The following is a 23,976-nucleotide window of genomic DNA, read 5'->3' as shown; positions in this document are numbered from 1 at the left end:
TGCTGATACCCCCTGGCTCTGTGCCTGTCAAATGACTCACTGTATCTCTCTCTTTCTGTCTTTCTCTTGCTCTCTGTCTCCCCCCCCCCCCCTCTCTCTCGCTCTCTCTCTCTCTCTCTCTCTCTTCAACACTCTCCCTTCTACCTCAAGGCGTTGGCTGTACTGCCAAACCAGTATCAAAGCATTACAGCTAAGAATCTTCCTGAGTGCATGTGCCTGCCTTGGTGACTTCTTCAACTCATGTACATTACATGCAACAAACTGTATTTATATAGAAGTTAAGTTTAACAATGCATAGAAACTTACGTAATATATTAAACGATGACTCTATGTTCTTGAGCCTTTTCCTTATGTTGGCAGCCTTGATTCATCTTATGTACATACAGGTTAATGTACTGTTACGTGAATACCTAAGACAAGCATGTAGCTGTACAGCAGGTCCATTATCTAAGTCCCAGGTAGCAGACAGTTGTGCTTCCAGCCTTCCAGCTAGTGCATTGGCTAAATGGAAATGCCCTGTTTTCTTTGCTGCTGGGAAGTTTCCAGGGCTCGAACAACAGGGCCTGTCAATTACACTCCTGGTGCTCTGGACCTCTCTATGCAAAACCAATGCTCATTTACAGCGTCTTTGTTTTGTGCAGTGCAATGCTTGCTCACTTGCCTGCAAGTTGAGCATTTGAATGACCACCTCGAGGGGCAGGAATTATTAGCTTCAGCTTTTAGAATGATAGCACTATGAGAGTGTAATTGCATTGTTTAGCACCATACACTATTAGTATGACTTAATAGATTCAATGCATATCTTTTGTTGATATAATTATTACAGATTAAAGTTCTTCCTACTACCTTTGAAATAATCATCTTGTCACAAAATTTGGCAAAGTTTAGAAATGCAACACAGAAACAAATTGATATTCGTGATTGTAGTTCCAGGCAACTATGATCGCGAGTAGGCTGAATGATTTATTTGCGTACCGGCAACCATGAGTTGTTTTCTGATTAATCTGTATCAGTGTTTATAATGGCAGATGAAATGACAATTAAGAAGGGTGTTTCAACAATGTAGATCATTTGTGTTCATGATAAGTTGCTTCTTTTAACCCGAGGAAGAAATGAGGTTATGGGACTTGAAATATCTTTATGATGTTAATTTGTCCAGGCATACTGTAGGGACAAACAGCTGTCACAGAGCAGCTGGGAGGACACTGGACTGAATTAAATGTGAGTTGGACAGCCGTAAAAGAGCTGCTGTCTAGCAGATGTATTGCTTTAATATTCATACACACATAAAGGATGCATGTAAGTATGTTGCAGTGATGGAATTAACAGTGAACTAATCACTATGTTGAATCTGTATTGCTCTTCTGGTCTCTTTTCTGCCATAGTCATACCTCTTTCCTGTCATTAAGCTCCTTGTTACCTACAAAGGGCACTAAGTATAATCCCCAGAAGCTGCAGAGTGTTTTCTTGTTGATTGTGGCAGTGACTTCAAGCTATCTGCCTCAGTGCTGATGATGTTTTAATGTCACCCCATCACTGTTTGCCCCTCTTTACTCAAATTACGGAGAAGAGAATCAACTACTGCTTTTTTGACAGTCGCTGTGGAGAGTAACCTCTCATTAGGTCCAACATATGCCGCGCCTGGCGTTGCCTCCAACAAAGCTGTTTTCTCAATGATGTCTCCCACTGCTCCAATGACGTTAGAAAGGAACGAGAACTTATTTGAGAAATTATATAAAAAAAAAATAAAAATAAAAAATTAAGCCTTTGCCCAGGCAAATGTGAGAGCTAAAAATTTGAATCTGAGAACAATTTAATTTCCATATAATGAAGGATATAAAGCATTGGAAATGGTATTCAGTATATTCAGGATAATGTACACATGACTCCATCCACATTTCTTCCTTTAACAAATGAGTCACAGATTTTTGTCAGCCTAGAATCCATCAAGTATTTGCTTCATTTTTTTCTGTAAAAGGGCAAAGCATGTGTGTTGAAATTATAGCGAAATATTTGATATTTCCTTCTCTTTTTGGACAATTTGTCCTCGATAGTACAACACCATTATTCAGAGACAATTTTAATCCTAAATTAGCTTGCCTGTCTTGGAATATTCCTAACCAGTTGTCGCTGTTTTCTTGAGTATTGCCTTGGTAAATCTGTCCTTGGTAAATCTGAATTATTGCATATTTGCTCCATGGAGATGGTGTTATTTTTTACCGGAGATTGGACCAGAATCAATTTGGAGGTGTATCAAAGCAGTGAGGCAGATGAAAAAGGAATTCTACCTTTGAATTGGAAATCTATCACGGACAACGTCCATGTTTTGATTGCTCCGAGACTAGGGACTATGTCTTTGACCACAATGCAAATTCTGCATCATTACAGGGGGCGTGATTTGGGTGAACATGACAGAAAATATGGACCTCCTCCCAAACAGGTTTATACAGCTTGGGATAGGTTCAAGAAAAGTTCATTCAAAAATGAGGCTTTGATTAGGAAGCTTTCGCTGGAGGGAAATATATATATATATATATATATATATATATATATATATATATATAATGTATAAACTTTGTGAAAGGAAAGTTTTGAGTCTATGAATACTAAATGACATGCAATATGGGATCTTGGATATTTTTACTTTATCAGCTCAGTCACTGTTTGAGGCTGCTATACTAGCTGTCTGAATTCCTGCCCAGCAAATAGAGTAAATGCTCAGTAGCTGGAAAACTGTGCATTACTTTTATTAAGAAATAATCCATGTGTCAGGTTAGGGCAGATGAATTCAATCAAGTTTTTCTGAACTCAAGGTTTCAGGTCCCAGACATTGTACATGGCTGTTTCAACAAATACCAATGATTGAGTAACAAAGATGTGTTAATGCTGAATCACTTCACATCAGTTTTTTCCAGAATGTTTTCTGAATCACAACATCCCTCTCAACAAGCAAAGCCCAATTGACATATGAAAACAAGTGAGCGGACAAATAGCTAAATCAAGCCATGGCTCGACAACTATCTTCGCCTCGCAGGTTTTCCATCTGTACTTGGAAGTGTTTGTTTTTGGAAAAGTAGTAATTTTAACATTACTATGCCCAGAGGTAAAAGACTGATGTTGCTGAAATGAAAATGGGTTTTGAATTGCAATATATGGCTCTGATGTGAATGATAGCTGGGTCTAAAGATGAACAGGCTATGGCACAGTGGACCAGGAGAAATTGCCTCTGTATTTCAAGGTAGCTTGTGTCTCCTTAAGCTATTTTTTCTGTTGACGCTGTCATGTAGTTCTTTATTGTTTTGAAAAATAACAGGCTTTATTGTGCTTGGGAGCCAATGTATCACAGAGTCCCTTTTAACATATTCAGGCCTTTGTGCATGCAAATAAGCGGTTCTGCCGTAGGTAGGCTATTATTTCCAATTTGAATGGCAGTTTGGTGTCTGTAGACAATAGCACCTACCTGGCACAGATTAAAACAGGCTCCCGTAAGGCTTGATGGTTTTCCTCTGAACTTTAGTAACACTCATGGCCTTCTACATGATCCTGAAGAGTCTCCTCAACATACCTGAATTTCCTCATAAATCAGGTCTTGCTGTGAACTCTGGATATTCAGAGACTTACGACATGGACACTGACAAATTGCCACGGGATGACCAAAGAGAATCGACAGTATAGTTAAAAATGAAAAGATGAAACCAACAAGGTTAGTGTGTCCTGATTGTACAGGAGGCAAATGATATTGAATTAAATTTCCTTTTCATTTGACTTAAGTCATTGAGCCTGATATCATGGTGGTATTTGTCGAGAAGGATGTTTGGTTTTGCTCTAACCATACAGTTATGTGTTATTTATGCATACGACTGTTGCGTCAGTTTAATTTTTCTCTTGCTAAGATAATTGCGGCAAGGCATGATTGACCTCTTGAAAAATGCAATTTAATAATGATTAAAACAAAATTATTATTTGAGAGCTGTTGTTGATGCAAATAGACCTAGAACAACCTGTACAGCTATAGTCACCTCATTGCTTCTCTATCTAAAACACAAGGTTAAACACTGAAGTATTTACTTTTAATTTTTACATGGAGTGACCATCATTAGCAAAACCTATATTAGGCTTGTAGGTAAACATTGAAACGTATGGTCTGTATAAGCCAATTTTCAACATCATATGTCTTGTCCATAGTGCTGCATGTTTATGTTATTCTTTATTCTTTTGACTGCAGTTACTCACATGATGGCAACAGTTGAGGCTACAAGTAAGGCCGGGAACCATGGGACTGTGCACCATCTGTAATGGTTATTATGTAATTTCCCCAGACACCTTCAACATGCGATTTATGTAAAATGTCCTACAACTCTTGATCTTGATCTTAGGTCTTTCTGTAATATGTTGTAACAAAAGAGCACCTAACAACCTTGGTGAACCTCGTGAACCTTGTTTTCTGCTGGTCATGAAGTGAGATTTAATCTTCATCTAGACAAACACAGTATCCTCTTTATTTTGAACCCATCCTTTAGACATTCATAGTACTGGTGGAAAAGATAAGTGAACCCTTGGATTTAATTTCTGATTGAACTTTTTACAATGTTAACATCCAGCATGTTCTACCAGTGGCTCCTGATCAGACCTGTACAATGTTCACAAGAAACTGGACCATGCTTCCTACAGAGCAGCTTCAGCACAGACGTATTCTCCAACTGATGGAGCTTCTTAGTTTTAAGTCATTCTCTCAGTAAGTTGATTTACTGTAACGTTTCAGGTCCCCCTTTTTTTTTTTTACATGACCCAGTTTGTACTGAGTAGTACCCCTGACGTTATCCTGCCAAAGACTCAGACAAACCTGGGTATTCGTTGTCACTCAATGATGTATATCTGTCTAGCCCAAGGCAGCAAAACCCCCAAACGTCATTGTTCAGAAGATAATTTAATGATCTGTCTTTTGCAGAGCAGCACTTTCATCTGTGTTCTCCATGGAAAGCATGCTCCACCTAACTACCCTCCAAGATTTACATTTGGGGCACCCATAAACAAAGTTGCATACCAGCTCCAATCTTCCTTCAAGTGTAGTTTTCAGTCCGAGGCTCCACGTTATTCTTCTGATTGGTTAATCTTGCCTTGGTTTAAGAGTTGTGATAACTAGGTGTCCAGTGTCCACTCGTTGAGAGATTAGCCAAAGAACTAAATTGTCTCCATGTACAGATACTGCTTTTAATGGACGGAGATCTGTTAACCTTTTAGGTTTATGCAAATCAACTATTCTTGATCATCATTCCTCTGAGATCAAATTTTTCTGAAGGATTTTTTCACATCAGCAGATTTCATTTTGCACCTATCAAACTTAAAAGGTACAAGTGAGTCAATGTAATTTTAACCCATGCCTCAAATCTTTCATTTCATTTGCCTTGAGCTTTGATAACTCCTGACTCCAGTTAGCTTTTGTTAATCCTGTTAGCTGAGAGGTTCACACAGTTTTTCCTACCTACATTGTGATTGTCGGACTGATTTTCTGTTTTTATTATGAACAAGAACAATGACTGGTGTGCTATTAGAAGTGCTTATCTGCAAACTGATTTAAAATGGTTTACTTATCAGGCCACCGTGGGTTTGCAAGTGTGGTGAATGTCTTTATATTGGGTAATTCCTTCAGTGCTACGCTGTGATGTATCTGGATCCCTGATGTCAATCATTAGCATAAATGGCTTTTTGACTTATAGCTTATGTCCACTATAGTTGGGTTCAGCTAGCGGTGTGCATAAGACTGACTTTTCAGTATGATGTCTTGTGTGCCCATTTCAAATTTGTGTATGTATGTTGTACCAGACATACTCACGCTTCATCTAGAGTTGATGAAAAGCCTGTTCACCGGTGCATTGGTATTGTAACTGGTCATTACTATGGCTTGGGCAGGCGTTTAGGGGAATCACAACATTTTTTGATTCCATCACTCATTTTGCTTCAGCTAAATATAAAACAGTGAATCACCAAATCAAAGCTGCACTCTCAACAAATTTTAATTGATTGTCTTCTGTCACACAATGTTTTTGTTTTCTTAGGTCCTGTACTTCCATACGTCTCTGCGCTTACCCAGCACGGTGGTGGTTGTGGAGCTAGTGTCTTTGTCACCAAAGCCAGACGGTTCCCAGCAGGCTTTGGGTCGAGGCTTTGCAGTCCTGGAGCTTTTCATCAACAGCCCAGATGCTCAGGCAGCTGATGGGGACAGAAGGTGATTAGTCCGTTCCTAGTTACATCAGTCAGGGATTAATGATGCTTCCCCTGAGAAGATGGTTGAAGGACAGGTGTAGTTGTAGTGTAAGGATTGCTCCTTCATCTAGGGAACAACATCTAGGGAATGTCATTTTCTTTAAGCTTTCATAAAGCTTACACATGTTGATTTTTTTTTTTTTTTAATTGTCATTCAGAACTGTTTTTTATGTGTTGCTTTTGGGATAGCTTCTTTCAGAGATACACATTTTAGACACATGAATGAAACATAGCAGAATGTTTTTGTTCCATTCAGTCATTTAGTTTCATTTAAATTTCCCAGACTGAGCCTACACCATGGATCACCAAGAAGCCTTCTTCATCCCCTGCTAAAAGACACAATTGACTGTAAGAACGCCTTTCTTTATCTTTACATACAATATTTTCAAGTATTCACTGGTTCTTGTTGCATTAAATGTTGCTGAAATATAGAAAAAGATACGAGGACTGCAGTGTTTGTTTGGATTAGAAACATTCATCTTCAGGCAACTCAGGCTATGTTCTCTAAAGACCACACCTATACACATCCTTTAGCTTGACATAGCACTATGAAAGAACAGCACTGCAGTTATGTTCTTCAACAGTTCCTAGCAGGTTGAGCTGCTAAAATGTAGTGTCACACCAGGGGTGATGTCATCAGGTCTGAACTTTGGAGATGGTCAAAAAAATATGCAATCAAAAATCAAAGTTCGGGTCAGAAAGACTCAAAGCTGATATAGTAGTGAAGAGAACTTGCATTTGAAGCACAGATGACCTTTCCCTTCACTCCTGGCCTTGGATACAAATATTCCCACTTATTTTAAAGCTTGTTGCTCTCTTTTTTTTCTTGTTCTCCCTCTTGTTCATATATACAGAAAGTAACAAAATTGGAGTTCTAACTGCAATTAAACAGTTATTGACTCCATCAATATAAAATTAGATTTTGAAGCTAAAGGTAGACATTGCTGCCTTTGTTGTTTATAGGATATTCACAACTGGATGATCTCTGAGTATTTGACTAACATCATTTTTGACTTGAAGAACAAATCTTGAATTATTGAATTTGCTGCTGAAGCTGTGGGTTGCTCTCGATATGTCCTCACTTGGTCTAAAACCAAGACTATGAATTACAAAATACTTTAGTGCCTCACAGTATGAATAACACCATGCCCAGTGAGAGCAAGAGTTCTTGTCTTGGCTATCATGTCACATGAATATTAGAAAACCTTCTCTCAAACGGACTCTTATGCTTGCTGAATTATTAACTACTTGCTGGTTGTTTAGCAGAACATTGCTTTGCTGTTTGAAGAGACCATACTGCTGCCGCTCTTGCTGTTCTCTTTTATGGGCAGAGCACCCTTTCATTTCTTCATATCACTTTTATTCTCATTCACTGTGACAGGGACATTCTGTCTCTGTATCTACTTTTTGATGTCAGACATTTCTGCAGTGAAACAAGTATCTCAAACTGTTTTGTGCTACAGTGAAATAAGTACATTTCCTTATAGTGGTCATTCACGTCTGATTGTGTGAAGGAATTATAATGAGAAAACTTGCCCCCAAGGCTAGCATCTTAGAAATTCTTTATTCATAACAAATTCCACATTATTCAGTTTCACCGACTTTGTTTTTGAAAATACTGTGGCTCCAGAAAAGAATTATATTTTCATTACTTCTTGATGCAAATGAAGTTTGGGTCAAAAGTTGAATTGAATAAGGGTGAGCAAATTTTGTCTCTAAATTGCTGTATTTCAAAATGCCTTCCACATTAAAGTGATGGTGAGCATCACACACCATCATCATTATATTACAGTGTGCTTCATCAGATCACTGAAGACACAGATTCAGAGTCCCCCCCCCCCCCCCAAAAAAAAAACAAACAAAAAAAAAAAAAAAACAACCAACCAAACAAACAAAAAAAAAATCCATCACAGACAAAATGCACATGCTGTTCTGTTTATATTGCCTGCACACATGAGTGGGTTGTGGTCTGTGCAGCTCACCATGAACATTAGCTGTAGAGAAATTGTACATCACATGGACCTTTGTGGCCACATTGACCCTTATGCAAACTATAAATGACCCTTTTGGTGGTGCTCAACTAACACATTTGCCAACAACAGTAAAATTAAACTGTTTCCACTGATAACATTTCTCTTTGGTGACCTGCCTCGCAAAAACATCTGCTGCCAAGCCCCCCCACACACACAAATAAAAATAAAAAAATCAATCCAACCAATCATTTGACTAATGCAATGCCATGCTGACTCAATGAAAAATCCAAAAATCCAATATAATTTAGCCCGCGGGGGGTGGGGGGGCAGAGGAGTGAGTGATGAGCAGTTGGACCGTGTTGTAAGTGATGTCCAAAGAAGACATCTAAACACTGCCTTCCAAACTAATGCATGTTCCAGGTAATAATCATATAATACAGCCCTGCTGTATCATGTAGAATGAGCCCATCGTTATGGAGAAATAATCCAGGTAGGATGAGGATTATACATTGTGGCCATATTCTTACCTGGAAAACGCACAGAGGTGTGCATGACACAAATACAATTACAATTAAAAGCAATGACTGAGTAATGTTAGACAGGCACAAAAGTAGCAATTATGAGAGCATCAATAGAAATGTAGTGGAGTAAAAAGTAAAATATTTGTCCTTAAAATGTAGTGAAGTGAAAGTAAAAGTATCCCCCTAAAATAATACTCAAGTAAAGTACAGATACTCAAAAACTGTACTTAAGTACAGTACTCAAGTAAATTTACTTTGTTACTGTTCCCCCCTGATAGCCACCTATCCAACAAGATTAATAAAAAAGGGTTTTTACTTGCCAAAGAGCCTTTTGGCTATACTAGCTCCTAACATCATCTATGTGATCACCTGGTAGAAAAGGAAGCTGGTCTTAATTTAACCCCAATGAATGGAGCTCTGCTTAGGAAGAGGACACTGGTCCTCCTCTTCAGTCAACAGTCATGGACTGAGCACAGGTTGATATCATTTAGCTTCACAAGCAGACACAGACACAAGCCTTCACCTGCAGTACACAACTCTTACGCATCCATATTTCTACAGCCCTAGAGTTGGCTCATATTATTGCTTTTCAGTTATAGCAGGATTTTTTTTAGGTATTGATTTCCAAGAAAGGACCATTTAAATCAGCAGTCCCCAACCAATGGGCGGTGGTACTGGCCCGTGGGTTACTTGGTACCGGGCCGCACAGAAAGAATAAATAACTTCTGCACTTTATATTTTTTTTGTGGTGTATCTTATTTTGAAGGCATGTTCAAACGTAACCAGACCAACAAGTGTTCTTACTCTTACTTATGTACGTATTATTACTTTTCTGTTATGTTGCGATGGTGCGATGTTACGAGGACGCTGCTACTAAAGTTGCATGTGAGTGAAGTGAATTCACGTAAATTTTTATGTTTAGAAAATTGTTGTATTTGTATTTGTAAATTGTTATTGTGTTGTATTTGTCCACCACTCCTTAAAGGCCAGTCCGTAAAAATATTGTCTGACATTAAACCGGTCCTTGGTGCAAAAAAGGTTGGGGGCCGCTGATTTAAATAATACATCCCACCTTAGATGCCAAAACACTGCATGGTAGTTAAACTGCTCTGGGGCAGACTTTAAAACTCTGGAAAGTTATCACGGCAGCAGACATTAATCTTAATAGTCCCTGGGTATGTAATTGAAACTGCTCATTCACAAAATAACGTTTCACTAATCTAGTGTAACATGACTGTAAATGTTCCACAGTTTGAGGCAGCTTCATTGAGACTAGATAAAACTTTGAGAGTCTCTTTTGATGTGGTGACTTGAAGAACTTCGAAACATTTTGTTGAATTTTCATCTTGTTGATTTACACAGCGAAGCTTATTATCTGTTCTAAGGCTAACAAATGTACTCTCTCCCCAGGAGTAACAGGTAGTCATTCTCCCTGCTGTTGGCAGAGCAGAATGGGGTCTTTGTCTTTAAACTCCACTGAGAATTGTTTGCTGCGTCACAACAATCAGCAACAGTTGAATAAAAACAGTGAGAACTCATGCTTTGCCACCATGTGTAATGTAGTTTTATGTACATTATGTCTGGAGGATTTTTCAGTGGATTCCTCTGACAGTAATATGAAAACAAACAGAAAGACATAGTGAAGAGTGTAGTTCATGAACTCTTCACTCACATCTCTCACTTTTGTTTGTAGGAACCAGTGCTCAACTGTTAGTGAATTCAAGTTGGCAGTGTGGTCACATTATACACCTCAAAGTGCTGTTAATGGATTTGTTTGTCACAACATTTCTATGGTTTGCTGGACAAAGATAAGCCTACGACTAAGTTTTGTTTTTTTTCTCTGGAGATCATGACGTGTTCTGATTCTTGCAATGTTGTCGTGTTTTGGAAGAGCCAATTGCATGCGTATTCTGCATCAACATCACTGTTGATTTTTGTTATAAAATATGCTTTTTCTTTTGTGGTTCTAACTGATTTTTGAGAGTCACATGACAGTGCAACCAGGACATCTTCTTGTGCTTCTCAGGCCTGATTTGGTTAAGGACATACTGCCTGTGCCACTCTTACTAAATGATGATCTCAAATCAAATGGTGAAGGATATCATTGGTTATGGCTTATTTTTATTTTTCTTGTTGTCCAAAAATTGCTCCTCTGAATATAACTTCTTCCATGAATGCTTAACAGGAGGTCCTTGTAAGTTTTGCTAATACCACACAGCCATGTTATCATTAATAGCTGTTAATATACACGACCAGAATAAACATTATGAGTTCAGCATCAAACTTCTTTCCTTTGCTCACAAAGAGCTGTCTCCAGCACTGGAAACTAAACCAATCTTACTTCTTCTTTCTATTTAGCATGTTAATCACTTAGCTAGCCCTGTCTAGTAACTGTTGGGAGTCTTCTGTATTGTATTCTGCAAATACACTGTCTCACATTCATAATCAGAAACATTGGATAAATTAACATAATAACTAGCTTTGCAAGATGAAAGAAATGTATTTTATGAACTGTTTATATACCATCTTCCAGAAACTAATGAGATAATTTAGCCTACCAAGGCACTGCACTACTTTACAAAACTGCAGCTAACTCTGATCAGACAAGGAAATAATTTGGCTCATAGTCCTTTTTAATTCAAAATATCACTGCCAGTACAGCACTGCTGTTAGTGACACTACTAACAGTGCAGCAGAAATTTTACATTTTTTTCTTTTACATCAGGATGTACAGACCAACTGTAGTTTCTATGGAAAAAAATAAATTTAGACAGTCATCACTAAGTTTCTCTCTTTTATTTTGTTTTTCGTGCCTCTCTTTAAAATAAAACAAACAAACCCTTAAACCCCTTTCTCTGTTTCTCTGCTTCTTCTGAAGTTTCAGACAAACTGTTGCTGAGATCTTAGATGTCAGTTGTCAGATGTCATGAACATGGTTTGTCACACAATGCACTGGAAAAAGAGTAAGAAAATAATACCTAACTTTTCTGCGTTGAGAATTGCATTAAAAATAAATTCATAACTAAGTGGTCAGACCAAGAACTTTAATCCAATCATGAGATCACAAAGACATTAAAAGATTATTCCCCAGAAAACCTCTGTTAAGAATAGACAATTTAAAGCATTGACCTGTAAGTGTTGGAGAGGCTGAGAATAAATTTTTTAATATAATTCTACAGGATGTTTGTTGAGAAAGAACATTTTGATGGATGGATTTATTGATTTTTCTACAAATCTGTCTTAACAGACTTTCAATGACTGTTCTGAATTTGACAAAAGGCTTTTTGGTTGTAGGTTATTGCTAAGAAGTGCTACTGCCAGTGCTGCATGCATGTTTTTTGTTGTGTTGTCGTGTGTCTATATCATATCAAACCAGATTCATTTATATAGTTCTGTAAAAGATACTGTATGAAGTTCATAGAAATATGGGAGCAGCAGGCGTTGCAGGAACATGGGGTAGCGATGGTTCACCTGCAGGATGAGGACAGGAAGACAGAGGAGAGTAACTGGGAGAGAGAGAGACTTCGGGAAACATGGTTAGTACATAGTCACACATGGTTAGAACTGGGAGAAACAGGGACTTCGGAGAAATATAGTTAGTGGTATGTTGGCACATGCAAGAGGTAGACAGAGGGGGAGAGAGAAAGAGTAAATGAGAGAGAGAGGGAGGTGCTCAGTGCTTCCCCCAGCAGTCACCAGCTAAGCCTATGGGAGTAAGGACTAAGTGAGCTTTGACCTTTTAACTATAAGCTCTGTCATATAGAAAATTTTAAGCCTAGTCTTGAAAATTGCTAAAGAGTCCGTCCCCTGGACTGATACTAAAAGTTGGTTTCATAGAAGAGGAGCCTGATAACTGAATCATCTGCCTTTACTACTTCTTCTCTATTTACTTCTGGAGACTCTTGGAACCACAAGTAAACCTCCATCTACAGAGTGGAGTGGCCTACTAGGACAGTAAGGAAATATGAGCTCTCTCAGACATGATGGCACTTGGCCATTAAGAGCTTTATATGTTAGCAGAAGGATTTTAAATTCTATTCTGAATTTTACTGGCAGCCAATGAAGAGCAGCTAACACAGGAGAGAGGTGATCCCTTTTTCTAGTTCCCGTCAATATTCTTGCATCGGCATCTGAATCTGAGTCATCTGAAGGCCTTTCAGGGATTCGTTTGGACATCAACACGGTAATGAGTTACAGTAGTCCAGTCTTGAAGTAACAAATGCATGGACTAGTTTTTCTGCATCAGGATGAAAGCTGTCCTACAGACTTGTTTTATGTGAGGGACATCAAATACGCTTCGTCTGAGGTGCTTAGAGCCAAGTACAATCACTTCAGTTTTGTAGTTTAGAAGTAAAATGTTACAAGCCATCCAGACGTTTATGTCTTCAAGACATGTCTGCAGTCTAACTATCTGAGCAACTTCATTTGGCTTCATTGATAAATACAGCGAAGTATCATCTGCATAACATTAAAAATTTATGCTGTGTTTCCTGATAATGTTGCCTAAAGGGAGCAGATATAGGGTGAAGAGGACTGGTCCAAGCACTAAGCCCTGTGGAACTCCATGGTTGGCTATATGGATTCATGTGGTTGATAAAGCAGGAGTGGGGGCAGACAGGGTATATGTGTGTATTGGTAACTGCCAACAATATTTACTCTACTGCCTAGACATGCTGTCCTTCACTGACACACACACACACACACACACACACAAACACACATATATATATATCGCCACACGTCTGTCCTTGTTAGGTTGGTACATTGACAGTTGAACATGAAAACATAAAGTGTAGTAAAAAACTGACTGCATGCAAAAAAAAAGGGTTTCTAAAAAGGTTTGCATAAACAGACTCTTCAACGCCATTGTAACCCATAGATATAAGTTGGACTAAAAGGTTACATCATCAGTGGAGAAAACCCTGAAGGAAGAAAGACGATTTGGAGTTGGTCTGAATTAGAACAACAAACAAAAAACAAAAAAATGAGCAGTGGATGGCGGTGGCAGAGAAGTAAAGACTTTATTTTCCATTGCTGGAGTTAGGGTCAAGAGAGAGGAAATGGGAAAAGGAGGGAAGACAGATGAGTTGGAGCTGCCTTGGGGCCTTTTAAAGTCTTAAAGGATGGGAGGGAAAAAATAAGAAGCGGAAACAAGCATGAAGGGAAGCAGTAAGCTCATTGGCTTGATCTAAGCCTCCCTTGTCAACGAACTGAGAGGAAGAGGCAAGAAGAAGAGAGAATAAATGAGGGAGTAAAAGTTGGAGAGCTTTTTAGTGTGATGGGGGCACAAACAGATGGCTTATTGTGGGCAAATTAACATATCTTGATTTGACCCAGCACTACAATGCATTCATTTCTTCCTAATGTCATTGTGTGGGGGACAGAAAGGTAGTTCCATAACTAGTTTTGAAGCCGTTAGACCAACAAGCCTCTCTTTTGCGAGGATAAAGATGTTTGCCAATGTCTTCCTTGTACATCTGTCTCTAGGGCATCCCACGCAAGTGTTTGTTTTCACCACCTACGCCGAGCTTTATTGCTGCTTGGGTGAATTTCAAATTTCCGACAAACGTAATCAAATTCAACGCTTTTCCCCTGTTGTGACTTCCTCACCTGTACTTCTGCCTTTGTTTTATGACTGCCTCAACAATTAGTTGTAAAAAAAAAACACAAACAAAAAACCCCCAACTAATTTCTTAAGTCTTAGTTTTTCTATCACTAACTGATGTAGGTAGGTCAATATTGATTATAACCATCCAATTTTTTTTTTTCTTAAAAACTGATTCTCCAATGAATCGTCAACCACCAGCAATAGAAGTTGAATTTAAATACGACCTATGAAATTGTGTGTTGATATCAACTGCTGAGAATGTACATGCAGTACCAATGTAGGCATTGATTAGTACTAAACATAGAAACAAACAAATCTTGACAGTCACCACTTCAAATCTCTCACTCTTACCAAGTTGCCAGGAAAACAATTTCTCAAAAATCCCCCAAGTCACCTTTAATTTTTTCTTCTCTCCAACACATCCATCTCCCAGAATCGTTGCCTCTGTTTGTTTGATGCTGAGCCATTTTTTTCTCTTTCTGGAACCCCCCCCCGACTTCCTTAGTTTCACATCTCTCGCCAAGCTGCTGCTCCTCAACTGACTCTGGCTTGACGCATAATGAATTACAAGAAATAAATGATGAAAAACTTGCATGTACCTGGAAACCATCTGTGTCAAGAGAGTTCTACGTTTTATTCCTCTCTCTTTTACTCTTCCTTCACATCCATCCTACTTATTCAATGTGTTTAAAAAAAAAAAAAAAAAAAATACCTTCAATGAAAGCTGCTGTCGCTACTGAAAATGTTTGTAGACCAGAGTTGGAACCTCCTCCTGAACCTCAGAGATTTCCCCGAACCACTTTCCTTAAAAAAAAAAAAAAAATGTAGTCAGTTATCAGTGAAGTGAAAAGTTTGGCTGGATTGACTCATTGACAGGGAGAGGAGGACAGCAAAGTGATATACTCCGTCATTGTCTTTACTTCTCTATCCTTTTTATTGACCCCAAAGATAACGGTAGTGGCTCTACCCTGAAAATGGATGAAAGCCGTTTGCAAAAGAAATTCTACCCAACCTTTTAGTGAACACATTATTTGTGTCTAATTTTACAGTTTTAAATGATTAGAAAAGAGCAAACAAATCTCCTAATATATGATAATATATAATCATTTTCTTTTCAGTCCTACTCAGATGGTCATTATGTTGTTCTCTTTGCTATTTTGCTGCTTTTATTTTCTTGGTAAAAAAAATTACCTCTGTAGTTCTTAAGATGACACAATAAATATGGATTTTCTTTTGACATGCACTTTATGTCCTTAACTGAACCCATTGTGAAGTTTCCATTGATGATGTCTGCGTATTTTGGTTTCTTCTTTGGAAAAGCCTGAACTTTAATGTCTCTACCTACCCCATGTATTAGGTCCTCTTTGTTTTGTATGGGAGCCATAACACTGACAAAGGTTTAGCGAAGAGAAAAAAATGTTTGGGCTCAAAGAAAAGGGGGAAGGAAGCAGCAATATATAAAGAGAGATACCAAACAGGAAAAAAAAAGAACCCACAGACTTTGTTTAAAGAAGCCAGTGTTTAGATCAACAATTCAACAAGGATATAACCAAAAAGGACTGGAGACATTTGGCAAAGAGAACAAAATGTGGGAAGATGCTGGGCCAACCTCTTAATGGGCCGTCGCGCCCAGCGTCTCCCTCTAACCTAAAAAAGGGGGCAAAAACCTTAAACAAACAAGAAGACAAAATGTCCGGGCCACCTTGTCTCAAGCCCAAACTAAATAGGCACACAGACCCCCCCCTCCCTCTCTGCCTTTCTTATCCCCTAGCTCCCCTCACTCCAACTGAGTGCTGAATGCAGGCCACTGTAACAGTAAATTAGGCAGAACTAGAAACAAGGCATTGAAGGTGATACACTCAGTTTGCATTACAATCAGTATTGTGATGCTATATCTTCATCTTTTATTGGGTGGTAGAGTCATTTGGTTTTCTGCAGTAGATTAATGGATATACTCCAATGAACATGGTAAAGCACATGCTATGCACATAAATTTTGTGCATCATTCACACATTAACAGATGAACAGATTTCCTCTCGGACACATGTATAATTTGGGCTTCATTAGTTACAAATCTTTAGATAATCGCGTGCATGTCACTTCTGTGTGATTCTTAGATCTTAAGTTTCCCACCATACGAGAGGTAGGCAGAAGGAATGGAAACAGTATTTTATGTTATCTGCAGCCACAAGAAGAACAAGGAGTCTGCAGCAGATGGCCTGGCCTCCACAGAACCCTGGTCCCAACATCATGGAGACAGTCTGGGATCACATAGAGAGGCAGAAGACACCAAAACAGCCAAAATTCACAGATGAACCATGGCAAGATGCTAGGAACAATTTACTTGCCAAGTACCTTGAAAAATTGTGTGCAAAGTTACAGAGACAAGGTGGCAAAGGATAGAAGAAAATAGCCACACTCTTCAATACTGCATGGGCAGCTAATAGCTCTTAAGTATGTATCATCCATCAAAACTGTTATAACTATTGGCTTTTTTCATCCACTTCTGTCACAGTCCTGGTTTAGTTTGGGCAACTTAAACGTTATAGAAAGTTTTTTTTTGAGTGGTATCAAAATAGGATTCTTTGTTACTTACTGCTACTTTCTGACCAGGATACAAATTTCTATGCACTCGTAGGTTTTCCTGCCAAAGCGTTAGTCTCCTCTTGTAAGATATCTAATTGCAAACATGAAGTTATGTTTCCTCTAGTTCCTGATTTTTTTTTTTTTTTTTTTTGTGGTTACCACTGTCACACAATGAAAGCTAAAAAAATTGGACAATATTAAAACATACTACACTTGTTAATGATATTATGGCGGTAGATGAAACTGAATTGGAACTGTAGGTCTAGTTTGTCTAGTGTGTGTGTGTATATGTTTGAGTAGAAAACTGCCATAAGCTGTTATCATCAGACCACTTTTTACTGTGATAATTACAAACCCATCACTCAAATGCACCCAAATTCTCATTAACTATAATGACTCACTTTCAGACTGTCTACTGTGAGCTTGTTGAAACGGAGCTTCCTGTATTGATTGTCGTTGATGCTGCTGAAAGTCCAATCACTAACCCTGTCAGAGTGAAATATGGCGATGCTGCTCAGGCTTGAAGGAATCCAACATACGTAGCACATTAAACACCGCATTCCTCACCTTCCAAATGGTCTGTGTTTTGTGTTGATGGTAGGCTTTGGGTTGTCACTTGTTGGCAGACGACCTGCTTGAAAGATGACACTAGCGAACTCATTGCTCATACACCTTTTGCCTCAGCTGTGCAGCCATGCTCCTTGAATGGTTGTCATTTCAGTTGAGCCCTGTAAACGGATGCTTGCAATGTAATGGAACATTGCACCTTGGTCACCAACAGCCAAATTAAATATTGAAAAATGGAAGTGTTTTTGTGTTGGGTTTCATGTTGTCAAGTGAATGACACTGATGCACCAGGTAGATGGATGACAATTTTGTGTTTGGACAAGGATGGATGTTAAGATGAAATATCATATCCAACCCATTTGTGTATAGAATGGCAGTGGAAATGAAATTAAATATATATTTTACATAAACTGCAAATGTTATCTGCCTCTTTTTGCAGACAGCAGTATCCTCAAAACTATTGATGGTGCACATTTGGACTGTTTGGTAAAAAGACACCCTGCATTGGTTTGCATGATGCACCTCCTTCCTGAGAATGTCATTGTATCTGGAGATGAGAACATCCCTGGGCTCGCAGCCTCTCCAACAGGTGAGTTGGAAAAGTGTCATTCAAACACTTTCGGCAAATAACACAAGAACTTTTTTCAATTTTCAGTTTATTCAGTGGTTTAGAAGGCACATATCTATTTGTGGATGCAAACATGAGGAATTAGTGGTATAAAAAGAGCACAAATGCTCATCTCTTTCTCTACTAATGTAAGACATATTGGATAAGACAAACGTTAAACAACAAGAAAATGTGCTGAAGCTGTGAGTCAGACTTGGCTTTGATAATGTTTATAAATTCAAACTTTCTATGTTGTTCTGAAGACTATTTAAATTTATGGTGTAGTGGGTCAAGCAAGAGCCCCATAAACAGGAGACTACACAAGGTCCTCTTCAGCGACGCTGGTTCAGCTCCAGCCGGAGTCATTTGTCACATGTCATTCCCCACTCTCTCTCCCCCATTTCCCGTCACGTTCCTATTCAAGCTGTCCCATGTAATAAGCCAAAAAGGCCAAAAAAAGACAGCTTATTTTAATTTTATTTTTATGATTGACCACAGAATTCTTGACCTCATTTGATATGTTGTAATACAAAACAGGAGCAAATTTTAAAAGGGTATTGAGCAGTGAGTGAAAATACTTTTATAATGCGCATGAGGAAGATTTTCCACACTTAAAGTTCATCTCTGTTCTGTGAAGATGGCCCCTCAAGCTCTTTTTGTAGACCTAACAGGCCTTATTGTCTATGCATACATTCTCCCTCCATTTCTTTACCTTTTTGGCACAAATTGCAGCATGAATGCACAAAGCACAGCACTTTTCAGCATACTTGACTTCCTTTTTTCAGTACAGTGTGCTGCATATGCTGTTTTCAGACACCACCAAACAATCTCACTGTGTTGGATTTTGACAGCCGTATGTGTGGTGTCTGTTTCCATCCCAAGTCTATGCTTCCTGCACAACAACAATAACAAGTACAACTGACTGACTTGGGGGAAAATGTGGTCTAACACAAACACTGGTAGAGATCACACAATTCATGACAACCTTTAAGTTTTCTATACCTTTGTGTTTGATATTTATAATTACTTTATGTATATTCCTGTTTGTTGTCTAATATATGTTAGTATATTCATACATGTAAACATGAGTGTATTTGTATATGCATATAATTCTATTAATTAACTAATTACCTTGAGAATTGATACCAATCTTTAACAGTAAAGAGTTATATATATTATTGTAGGGTTGCAATTTTCATGTTATACCTTCTTAATGTTCTCCGTCTGTCATAATAACACACCAGACAATCATCACGTCATATTTGATATCAACCTTTATTGGGAACTTTGTTCCATCAGAAGTTGAAAAGTCTGCAGTTCTTAGAAAGTAAGTTTCTAAGGGGAAATGTAATGAAGTCTGACAGTGCAAAGCTATAATCATTGAGTCAGTGGGAGGTATGGTAGCAGGCTAATCCTCTTCATGTTCTGGGGCTGTGAGCAGCGGAGACCTAAGCTGCCTTTTAAGACCACAGCCACCGGCTTGATATTCACGCTGCATTCAGAACAACCCTCATCTGCGCTCCAGAGACAAGGGCTGCAATGAAACGCTTGATGGCTACATTACTCTTGACGAGATTACAATCACACTGGCTGTTTTCTCTTTGCTGTGTCTGAAACGGTTGATTGTGGATTGCACAAAGCTTTCCCACTCCATCCGTTGACTGAGATGCTTTGTTCAATCAATTCTGATTTAATTTAGGCCAAGTATCCAAATGGAAACAGTTTTTGTTGTTTGACACAGACACTGATATCGCTCTGTGGAATGAATATTCCTAGCGATTGTCATTAGGCTGCTTACCACAAGTCAGTGGGGCTGTTGTTTAGATGGAGCTGCTGCCACTTGGAAGTGTTACTGCACTTCATCATCCAGCTGTATAGAAATCTCCACGAAAAGACTATGAAATTTGACAATGAAGGATGTTTGACAGAATACATTTTATGTTAAAAAATTGCATCTCTGGTTTTGGTAAGTAGTATTAGAAGAGTTTCTGTTTCCTTTTACATTCTCTCTGCCATTCATTCCATATTCTTTAATCCTTCACAACCTGAGCTGCATCTGCTGTAGCTTCAAGAAACCTTTTCAAACAAATAGGCCTTTAAATTACCAGCTAACAGATCAACACTGACAGACAGCAAACTACTGGTGTGCCAAAATATACACCACAAAAGGTCAAGGATACAAGACTACAGGTCACAAAAAAACGATGCTCAGGAAAGCTTAGTGTTGTGAGATATCTTGGCATACATGTAAAGTAGAATATCCATTTAGTGATGCAATTAGTAATAAAAGAATTACATGGAAAGTATACAGCTAGTTGCAGGTGTTAGGAAATGAGCTGCTCTTGGAAAAGACAAGTCCTAAAGAGATTCCTAGAGGAAGAGCTCAGTGCATGAATTTCGCCGCAGGATTATGAGAATTGAGCATAATTAATTTGTATCCCGCAATTAAGTATCCGTTAAGTGGGAATTTACTGCAAGCAACTGAAAAAAATCTCAGATCCACACATGAACAGTTATGCCGCCGATAATGCTGTTAAACAAACAGATGAGGACAAAAACTGGCTCACAGGACGTCGGCAATAGTGATGCTGGCAATCCTTAAACAGACTGAATAGTTAATAGTTAATGAGTGGCAAGACTGAACTGGACAGGAGGGGACAGTTGTTTATATATTTGATATACTTTACATCTTATTGAATGGGAGGCAGTAGACAAGACAGGAATGACAGCAGGACTCTTATTCAGCTCAAGGAGATAGCCACAAGGAGAGCTTGTTCCTCGATAAGGGACCCAAAGAGGAGAACAGTCTGTACTGTGATTGCCTTTTGTGCAGAAATGGCAATGCCAAACGACTTTATTTAGAGAAATGTAGTGGCCGAAAAGCAGAATTAGACTGAATGACTGCATTCAAGTAGATGGTTAAAGTGAATCTGAAAGCAAGCATGCGTGGCTTGAATTTGATTTTGACAGCTGTGGGTTGATATAGAGGCAGATGAAAAGCGGAGTGGCAACTGCCCTCTGCAGGGTTTTCACAATGCCCTGAAGATTTCAGAGACCGACAAAGTTTGATATTTTTCATTCTGCACGAAGGGAAGAGGCAAGACTGGAAATGGATGTAATATGGTGTGAAGATAGATAGTTCTCAAGTACGACATCTAGGTTTCCTCCAAACTTAGTTGTTGCAAGGAATTTCAATATCCACACCATGACAAAGGGTTAGGGTTGGAGCAAATAGGACAGGGGGTTTGTGACAAACAGGAGGAGAGTCCTACTATGGATTCAATGGGAAGTCCAGTGGGGCAACCCGGATAAAAGGGCTTGTCCTTGCCATAATACACTAAAGTGCCCAGTGAGATGGGACTCAAATCAAGAGAGAGTTTTTCCCAAAATGCCCATGTTGTGGCATACCAATAGCAGGATGCAGTGGTTCACTATATGAAGGTACACAGGTAGATCTGGTAGTTTTTACCCAAGTATGTTGTTACACAAAAGTGCTGCACATGAGAGCTGACGCCTTTGGTGATGTTTCAGTGACTGTCTGCCACTGAAAGAGCTTAATTGAACATTCTCCTGCTGCCTGAAACTTGGAGTAACCACCTGAAATTTCTATAGATAAATAAATACTTAATGTACTTCCCGAGTTGTAACAAGTAGCAAGTAACTTGTCTAAACTAAAATGGAATGGCAACTACTTGTGGAAGATAACCTATTGTCACTAAAGGGGAGTGTTCGACTCAATTTGTGAAATAAAGTGCACAAATAAGTAGAATTGGCATGGCTATAACACTGTCATTTGTTTTCCAACAACTTTTATTATGCAAATTTTGGGATGCAATTATATGCATTTTGCGATCAGGTTAGGCAATTGGAAAAATTGGTAAACTTTAGGAATAAAGCAGAATTTCTTTACAACTAGTTTCACATATTTATTATACTAGTTTAAGGTTTTCTTTTTCTTTTTTATCCAAAGCTATTCCAACAGAGCAGGCTAAAGCAACAAACCAGAGGAAGAGGACCTCAATTTGACACACAAGTGCTACAAATATGATATATGCACATAAATCTCACGCCATGCAGACAGTTTAATGCCATGTGTGTGCTGTCACTAGGAGATGCTCTGCTGAGGCCTCAGCTGCTCAAGATGCTGCCCTTCACCCTGAACAGACTGACCATCTCCCTTCAGCCGTCCCTAGAGAAGTTTGAAAGTCAACTGCTGCAGCTGATAACTGCTGACTGCCACAACACAGTAAGAACAGACCATTTCATATATTCACACACACACACACACACACAACCACACACACACACACACACACACAACCACACACACACACACACACACACACACACACACACACACACACACATCCCTTTCCAATATATGATGTGTTTTGGTGTTTAACACAGGCAAAACAAATGACCTTATAGCTTTCTGATTTAAAGGAGTCTGATGTATCCCTCTGAGGTAACAGGTCACTACGCTCCTTAAATTAAAGATGGCTGTGATGGCCTTGACACACTTCTGCTGAGATTATTTTCTCCAGCCTGATGCTTTCCTTTATCTTCTTTTGGTTTCTTTCATTTGCAAGCACAAGCCCATTTACAGCTGCCAATGCAATTTAAAGCTCAACACCTCCCAAACTAAATGTTGCTTATCTGTCCTCTTTCCTTTTTCCTGTCTACGGAAACCTGGATGGTTAACTGTATTTGACAGGTGCAGCTCTGGACTAGCAATTATTTGTACAGTGTCTTTGCCCAGGCCCTATCTGTTCACTTCAGCCTCAGTGAGATATGTCTTTAGTAGGGATGATAATTGATATGACAATGCTGTCACCCTGTATCTCTCTCCCACTGTGCTTTCATTCCACTGGGCTGGATCCTCAAACTCAAACACAGGGGACTATGGGAGTATTTAAAGCTTAAGTGGTTGTCATGAGTAGGGATGGCACTATTAGCTGGTTTTACTATTATCCGTGATTTGAAAGATCACAATTATTCAACTGTAGAGGCTGATTAATACAGAGTTGATATAAAAAAAGGTAAGTTATGTTAAAAAAAATAGAGAGAGGGGCATAAATAGTAAATTACTGTTGAGCAACCTGCATTGCAGCTGGAACAAAAGGCTGTCAGAAAAACTCAACAGAATACACAAGCAGTTTCCTTTTTTTTTTTGTATTTTTAAAGGGCTGGAACAGAAAAAATGGCCCACATGCTGTCTACATGGCCAATGAAGCTAATGCTTTCAGGAAAAATGGCATAAGGAGCTTTATCCGTCCAAAAAACAGGTGAAGTCATTAGTGTGGCAGTTTTTCGGTTATAAAAGGGATGAGCAGGAGGTTTTTCAGGATGATGGCCAACCAATCTGCAAATACTTTAGAAAGAAATTCGCAGCCAAAGACTTTAACACATCATCAACATCTTCAGCGCAGCCAATTACTGGATGTACAACATCTATGTGATCACCACCCAGAGATACTTTGGGTACACAACAGTTTAACCACCTTGTCAACTGATAAGAGTTGGTAAGTGCACTTACTGACAAACATTTGTCTTTTGGAATACCTTTTTGTAGTATTTTTTTGGTCATTTTAGAATGATGTGGACTGTGAAGCTGTAGCTGTGGGTTAATCATGATTAATCACCATTGCAAAATATGATAAAAGAAATGTTGCTGTATACTGTTGGACTGTTGAAGTTGGACTGGTGACCTGACCAAGCCCAATGTGAGCCCATGGAACCTGGAAACAGATAAGTGGTAGAAGATGGATGAATGAATGAATGAACAAATTAATATTGTAGGAACAGAAAGATAAATGAGCGGAGGCACTTATATATGTTTAACATTGTTTT

General features: G+C 38.8%; 1 protein-coding gene across 1 annotated transcript in view; it reads left to right on the top strand.

Moving 5' to 3' along the window:
- nphp4 (nephronophthisis 4) overlaps positions 1-23,976 on the top strand; it is a 156,534-nt gene that overhangs the window by 16,483 nt on the left and 116,075 nt on the right. Inside the window, exons 3-6 of the mRNA XM_029506197.1 lie at positions 6,057-6,226; positions 6,548-6,612; positions 17,959-18,108; positions 22,236-22,372. Coding sequence (XP_029362057.1) covers positions 6,057-6,226; positions 6,548-6,612; positions 17,959-18,108; positions 22,236-22,372 — 522 coding nt within the window. The remainder of the gene's footprint in view (positions 1-6,056; positions 6,227-6,547; positions 6,613-17,958; positions 18,109-22,235; positions 22,373-23,976) is intronic.

The sequence above is a fragment of the Echeneis naucrates genome, chromosome 7 (genome assembly GCF_900963305.1).
Source record: "Echeneis naucrates chromosome 7, fEcheNa1.1, whole genome shotgun sequence".
NCBI lineage: Eukaryota > Metazoa > Chordata > Actinopteri > Carangiformes > Echeneidae > Echeneis > Echeneis naucrates.
Note: the sequence above shows the minus strand (reverse complement) of the source record. Positions and strands in the feature narration are given on the sequence as shown.